The following is an 8137-nucleotide window of genomic DNA, read 5'->3' on the forward strand; positions in this document are numbered from 1 at the left end:
GTTAAACTATAATAAGTGTACAGCGGTTTAGTATATCTACCAACAGTTTGGTACAACAAGTCATTAACTATCTACAACACTTACTGTAACATTTAATATCGCAACTGCACCGTCGTAAGTGCTTGGCTTTCGAACCTCGTGGTCCTGGGTTTGAATCCGGTGAAGACCACCAAACTCAAATACATGTAGCAGAGGTGAATGTGGTCCGTCGCTGTAACAGGCCACACGAGACCATCGTAAACCCTAACTGTAACAGGCCACACGAGACCATCGTAAACCGTAACTGTAACAGGCCACAGGAGACCATTGTAAACCGTAACTGTAACAGGGCACACGAAGCCATTGTTAACCGTAACAGGCCACACGAGACCATTGTAAACCCTAACTGTAACAGGCCACACGAGGCCATTGTAAACCGTAACTGTAACAGGCCACACGAGGCCATTGTTAACCGTAACTGTAACAGGCCACAGGAGACCATTGTTAACCGTAACTGTAACAGGCCACACGAGGCCATTGTTAACCGTAACTGTAACAGGCCACAGGAGACCATTGTTAACCGGAACTGTAACAGGCCACACGAGACCATTGTAACCCGTAACTGTAACAGGCCGCACAAGACCATTGTAAACCGTAACTGTAACAAGCCACACGAGACCATCGTAAACCGTAACTGTAACAGACCACACGAGACCATTGTAAACCGTAACTGTAACAGACCACACGAGACCATCGTAAACCGTAACTGTAACAGGCCACACGAGACCATTGTAACCCGTAACTGTAACAATCAGTATGGAACTTACCTCTCTGTAATAAAAAACAGCCGTGCAGCCGTTATGACTAGCAAGAGCCAAGTTGCTATGGTAACAGCACTCAGTGAGAAAAGCCGGTATAATCTGATTAAAAAAAAAACAACAAGAAAAATATATTAATAAATACTTCAAAAACCCAAAACGTAAACTGAGTGAAATTGCATCCATTATTTAGTTTGAATAAATCAAATAATTTTTTTGTAATAGATCTGTATACAAAATGTTTGACATGTTTCGGGGTTCCTTCAGAGTTAAAGATAATCTACTTCCTTGTCCAAACCTCCTGCATGACGACGAGGGGTGGCAGCCAGCAGGGTATGAACCCGGGACCACCGAACAACAGTCCAGACTGCATACCACACGAGCAGGCAGCCACCCACCTAGACTAACAGTAAGGAATGACGCGTAGGACGTAATCATCTTCTTTTTTTGAAGTAACGTCTGTATTTTATAAGATAAGATAAGAAATGAGTGAGATTGAAAAACATTTTTATAAATTGATTTTGTTTTTTATTTTTTCTTCATCTTCATCTTCTCTTTTGAGCTCGTTCAGAGGCGTAGGGATGGGGGTGTTAAGGGGGGCACGATACCCCGGGCGCCACCTTAACGGGGGCGCCACACGCAGCCTATCTTTCTATGTGATATTCATGGAAAATGATAATGTATCGATAACTGAACGCATGCATAATATGAGCTCTGTATCTTTATTAGAAATAGAGTAGGCCTCTTATATTGCTTTTAAATCGCTAAGTGTGTAGGTCCTAAAATGCTGAAGCCTACTAGTAGCAGTGTCTACGGATAGAGGCTATTCCATTATTTCGGAAAATGTGTTAGATTAAATTAGTTTTACACTGTAAAAGTCTGTACAATACTTGTTTTTTTTTTAAACGCGACGCTCAGAGGGCCCCTTTTACAAGAGAATATTATACAACTTTTAACAAGTTAATGAAGTGGCATTCATACAACCCTTTAGATGGCCCTAGCGGCCCAAATGGGGGCCAGGCAACCGGGCATTTGCCCAAAGGCCCATATAGCTAGTCCGCCCCTGATCGAGTCTAATTTGAACTTAGGTCTCCAAAATGGAGACCGACGCCTTTATCAACTGACTTATTCAAGAACTTATACAAAAAGAAAGGTTTATTGTTAGTTTTTAGCGCACGATCTATGTCACCACCATAGACATAAATAAATATAGACTGGCAGATAAAAGAGTTTTATAAAAAGAAAATTTGTGACTTTCAATTTTGTGTACTTATACAACAGTGTAATTTTGTTTTAATCTCTAAGACTGAAGATCATACAACTTTTCATAATTCGGAAATCCGAATACAATAGATATACATGTTTTCAAGTCACATGAAGTTATTTCCTTTTTCCAGTCTATATTTATATGTCTATTGTCTCCACACAAGGTTTATCTTCCCTTAGCTTTGTACAATTTCTATAGAAAACAAAATGAAGGAATGTCGATGAATTACTTACACACAGAAGTGGTCGTTTGTGAAATACAGTTCCCTTTGGATCCAGGCCTGGGAGATAAAGCGAGGGGAGTGGGCCAGGAGGGTGATGATGTTAAAATAGCACAGGCTGCTTAAGTAGACGGAGAAGATGTTGTCTTTTATGGTCGGCCTGTTCAGTACTAGGATGGTGATCATGTTACCTGGTGACCAGTAATGACACTCGTAGCACACATGTTAAAACAATGGGCTTCATAGTACACATCCGTCTAGTGGTCAATAATGAGGTTCATAGTACACATCCGTCTAATGGTCAATAATGAGGTTCATAGTACACATTCAACTAGTGGTCAATAATGAGGTTAATAGTACACATTCAACTAGTAGTCAATAATGAGGTTCATAGTACACATTCAAGTAACGGTCAATAATGAGGTTCATAGTACACATTCAACTAATGGTCAATAATGAGGTTCATAGTACACATTCAACTAGTGGTCAATAATGAGGTTCATAATACACATCCGTCTAATGGTCAATAATGAGGTTCATAGTACACATTCAACTAATGGTCAATAATGTGATTCATAGTACACATTCACCAAATGGTCAACAATGAGGTTCATAGTACACATTCACCAAATGGTCAACAATGAGGTTCATAGTACCCATTCAACTAATGGTCAATAATGAGGATCATAGTACACATTCGTCTAATGGTCAATAATGAGGATCATAGTACACATTCGTCTAATGGTCAATAATGAGGATCATAGTACACATTCAACTAATGGTCAATAATGAAGATCATAGTACACATTCAACTAATGGCCAATAATGAGGATCATAGTACACATTCGTCTAATGGTCAATAATGAGGATCATAGAACACATTCGTCTAATGGTCAATAATGAGGATCATAGTACACATTCAACTAATGGTCAATAATGAGGATCATAGTACACATTCAACTAATGGTCAATAATGAGGATCATAGTACACATTCAACTAATGGTCAATAATGAGGATCATAGTACACATTCGTCTAATGGTCAACAATGAGGTTCATAGTACACATTCAACTAATGGCCAACAATGAGGTTCATAGTACACATTCATCTAATGGTCAACAATGAGTTTCTTAGTACACATTCATCTAATAATCAACAATGAGTTTCTTAGTACACATTCATCTAATGGTCAACAATGAGTTTCTTAGTACACATTCATCTAATGGTCAACAATGAGTTTCTTAGTACACATTCATCTAATGGTCAATAATGAGGTTCTTAGTAAACATTCGTCTAATGGTCAACAATGTGATTCATAGTACACATTCGTCTAATGGTCAATAATGAGGATCATAGTACACATTCGTCTAATGGTCAACAATAAGGTTCATAGTACACATTCAACTAATGGCCAATAATGAGGATCATAGTACACATTCGTCTAATGGTCAACAATGAGGTTCTTAGTACACATTCGTCTAATGGTCAACAATGAGTTTCGTAGTACATATTCGTCTAATGGTCAACAATGAGTTTCTTAGTATATATTCACTGAATGGTCAAACATAAGTTTCATAGTACACATTCACCAAATGGTCAAAAATGAGGTTAATAGTACACATTCAACTAATGGACAACAATGAGGTTAATAGTACACATTCAACTAATGGTCAAAAATGTGGTTCATAGTACACATTCAACTAATGGTCAACAATGTGATTCATAGTACACATTCAACTAATGGTCAACAATGTGATTCATAGTACACATTCAACTAATGGTCAACAATGAGGTTCATAGTACACATTCAACTAATGGTCAACAATGAGGTTCATAGTACACATTCAACTAATGGTCAATAATGAGGATCATAGTACATATTCTTCTAATGGTCAACAATGAGGATCATAGTACACATTCAACTAATGGTCAAAAATGAGGATCATAGTACACATTCGTCTAATGGTCAACAATGAGGATCATAGTACACATTCAACTAATGGTCAATAATGAGGTTCATAGTACACATTCGTCTAATGGTCAACAATAAGGTTCATAGTACACATTCAACTAATGGTCAATAATGAGGATCATAGTACACATTCGTCTAATGGTCAACAATGAGGATCATAGTACACATTCAACTAATGGTCAATAATGAGGATCATAGTACACATTCGTTTAATGGTCAACAATGAGGTTCATAGTACACATTCAACTAATGGTCAATAATGAGGATCATAGTACACATTCGTCTAATGGTCAATAATGAGGATCATAGTACACATTCAACTAATGGTCAATAATGAAGATCATAGTACACATTCAACTAATGGCCAATAATGAGGATCATAGTACACATTCGTCTAATGGTCAACAATGAGGTTCATAGTACACATTCGTCTAATGGTCAACAATTAGGTTCATAGTACACATTCAACTAATGGTCAATAATGAAGATCATAGTACACATTCAACTAATGGCCAATAATGAGCATCATAGTACACATTCGTCTAATGGTCAACAATGAGGTTCATAGTACACATTCACCAAATGGTCAACAACGAGGTTCATAGTACACATTCAACTAATGGTCAATAATAAGGTTCATAGTGCACAGATACCTAGTTTGTTTGTTGAGGCGCCTAGGCGTCTCCGCTACTTGCTAAACGTACCTGGTATTCCTACAAGGAGAAAAAAGACTGGAATCAAGGTGAGGAGGATCTTCTGCGCCAGCAGAATGGACCGGAAGGTATCGCAATCGTCATTGGTCGCATTGTTGATAGAGATATCCAAGCTCAAGTCATACATCTCTGGTCACCTGACCGCGACATGTCCACTCGATGTCCACTCGATGTCCACTTGATGTCCACTCGATGTCCACTAGATGTCCACTTGATGTCCACTCGATGTCCACTTGATGTCCACTCGATGTCCACTCGATGTCCACTCGATGTCCACTTGATGTCCACTTGATGTCCACTCGATGTCAACTAGATGTCCACATCTGTTTCGTGTGACATGGAACTAGTCCGAAAGTTGGTCACGTGATTAATACGTCACGTGCTTCTGTTTTGGCTTTATACGGCGCACGGTGTTTCTGATACAGTGTAATAAGTGTAAAGTAGATTACTTCTCAATATGGCAGCACCTACAACACACGTCTTACTAAAATGTGAAAATTACGTCATCAATAATGTGAAAAAAAAAATGTATTAAAAATCAGTGGATGGAAAAGGAGAACAAATAGAAAATAGAAGAAAAACTAAAAAGTCAACTTTAAAATAAACGAAATACGAAATAATATTTTTTTTACTTTCACAATCATTCCTTTGGCTTAGAAAACTTCCCCGGTCACCATTTGCGTTTTAGAGACAGGGGAGGGGGAGAAAGTGGTAGAGAGGGAGAAAGAGGGGAAGACAGAGGAGGAGAGGGAGAGGAGGGAAAGATGAAGAGAGAGAGAGAGAGATAGGGAGAGTCATTTTTTTCGAGTTTCTTAAGATACGCATACCTCAAGTGTGGAAATGTGATATGACATTCATGCATTTAATAATCATATAAATTTCCACCAATTTTAAAACACAAAATATTTTATACTTTATGAACAATAGTTTACACATCACAGAGTGGAAATAGAACACATATAGGAGAGTAAGTGAAGTGAGCAGGATTCATACTCGGGACCATCGTGACAGTCCAAAGCGCATACTACACGACCAGAATTCCATCCAGCAGTTCATTCCACTGTTATTATTAGTTCTAATTAATATTAATGGTAAAATTGAATCAAAGTTATCAAAGAAAGAAATAATGATGGCCAAGCGTTTTCTCCTTCCTTAGAATAAAAATCGTTTAGGCTCCATTACTGTCCTTGTTGAGGCAGCCTGCCGCCCAATTTTCGCGAACGGCGTGGGCGGATCTAAGTCTAAGTAAGTAAGACTGTCTTTGCGACACGAAGCCCCAGAGCTTACTTCTAATGTGGTATACACTTCTACTAGTGTTTCAGGACTCATAAATTATAAATTAGAATCTACATTTAGATAGACACCTAGATTAAGGCATAGTTCTTATCTTATCTTATCTTATATAATACAGATGCTACTTCAAAAAAGAAGATGATTACGTCCTACGCGTCATGCATTTAGTCATGCATATTAACCAATGACTTAAATTCTGCTATGTCACTAGTTTTCCTGGCTAGCTCAGGTAACCCATTCCATGCTCTAATAGCACTAGGGAAGAAGGAGTATTTGTACAAATTTGTCCTAGCATATGGGACGAGGAATGTGGCTTTATCTTTGTGTCTTCCAGAGTATTTTATTCTTATTCCATGTTCATATGCTAGGACAGATTCGTACAAGCGCTCCTGCTTCTCTAGTGCCATAAGAGCATGGAACGTGGTGCCTGAATCAGACAGGAAAACCAAAGACTAACAAAGTTTAAGTCTCTTCCTAACATATACGACTTCAAACAATGATACGAGTAGGACTCAGATCTAATTATCTTATCTTATATATCTTGTATAATAGCTTCTCTTTTAAAGGACGTCCATATTGTATAAGATAGATTTAGATCTAGATCTAGATAGCTGTAGTTCTAGCTTTGGCTTTAGCCAAAACGTATACTATAGATTTTTTATCTAGATAGCTGTAGTTCTAGCCTTGGCTTTAGTCAAAACTTATACTATAGATTTTTATCTAGATAGCTGTAGTTCTAGATCTAGCTTTGGCTTTAGTCAAAACGTATACTATAAATTTTTATCTAGATAACTGTAGTTCTAGCTTTGGCTTTATTCAAAGCTTGTACTATAGATTTTGGATCTAGATAGCTGTAGTTCTAGCTTTCGCTTTAATCAAAACTTATAGTATATACTATAGATTTTGATCTAGACAGCAGTAGTTCAAGCTTTCGCTTAAGTCAAAACTTATACGATAGATCCTTGATCTAGACAGCAGTAGTTCTAGCTTTAGGTTTTACACAGAACGTATTATAGATCTAGATCTAGTATGCTAAGAGGCTAGAGAGTGATATCAAGAGATCTAAAGAATTTGATACTTCAAAGTTACGTCCGAAACAGCACAAATAATCATTTCATCAATAAACCGAGTAGAAGATTAAAGACAGACAATTTAATCAAGAGATCTCCATTTGTTTACTTTTTTTGTTTTGCTATTAAAAAGATTATTGACGTAACTTCCGGTTAGAAAAAAAAAAGATACATTCACTGAAATTCACTATAACTAATATAGACTCAAAAAAACTACAACAAAGATTTACTGCTGCAGGGGTAAACGACTGTATAGAAAATACGAAAAATAGGCATATATGTAACTCTGCCGGACCAAGTAAAACAAAGGACGTTTGGGCCACGAGGCCTTCATCAGCTACAAAACAAACAAAAAAAAAAAAACCATTAACACAAAATAGTCTGAAGTGAAATTATCTGTCCGATGTTGTTCTCTATCGAGGCAGAAAAGAAATAATATAATATAACATTTCCATCTTATAGATTACAGACGTTACTTAAAAAAAAAAGATAATTAAGCCCTACGCATTTCGTGTCAATCTAATCATGCATGTTAATCAATGACTTAAATTCTTCTAAGTCGTTAGTTTTACTGGCTGATGCAGGCAACCCATTACATTCTCTAATGGCATTAGGGATGAAGGAAATTATAAGCCAAATGTGTGGTGACAAGTGGCCTCTCTGACATCTTCTTCATACATTTCTAGAAAGATTGTCATTATCTGTCAGAGGGCGGTACTGCTGCAGACCTGCCCAATCACCAAAAAAAAATTTCTCCGTGGACTTAAGGGGCTTTGTTTCCTTCGTATTAAATCATGAACCAGAC

The 8137-nt window shown here is 37.4% G+C and overlaps 1 protein-coding gene across 3 annotated transcripts in view; it reads right to left on the reverse strand.

Annotated features, from left to right (window-relative positions):
- The window catches only part of LOC106063994 (uncharacterized), a 23058-nt gene extending 15605 nt beyond the window's left edge, over positions 1–7453 (reverse strand). Inside the window, exons 1-4 of one of the 3 annotated variants that reach the window (XM_056011663.1) lie at positions 7341–7453; positions 4961–5453; positions 2298–2475; positions 807–899 (exon numbers count right to left, since the gene is read on the reverse strand). In XM_056011663.1, coding sequence (XP_055867638.1) covers positions 807–899; positions 2298–2475; positions 4961–5096 — 407 coding nt within the window. In that variant the 5' untranslated portion in view covers positions 5097–5453; positions 7341–7453. The remainder of the gene's footprint in view (positions 1–806; positions 900–2297; positions 2476–4960; positions 5454–7340) is intronic. The other 2 variants (XM_056011664.1, XM_056011662.1) reach the window with 2 other exon arrangements.
- Between the last annotated feature and the right edge of the window lie 684 nt (positions 7454–8137).

Source organism: Biomphalaria glabrata, chromosome 14, assembly GCF_947242115.1.
Source record: "Biomphalaria glabrata chromosome 14, xgBioGlab47.1, whole genome shotgun sequence".
In the NCBI taxonomy this organism is placed as follows: domain Eukaryota; kingdom Metazoa; phylum Mollusca; class Gastropoda; family Planorbidae; genus Biomphalaria; species Biomphalaria glabrata.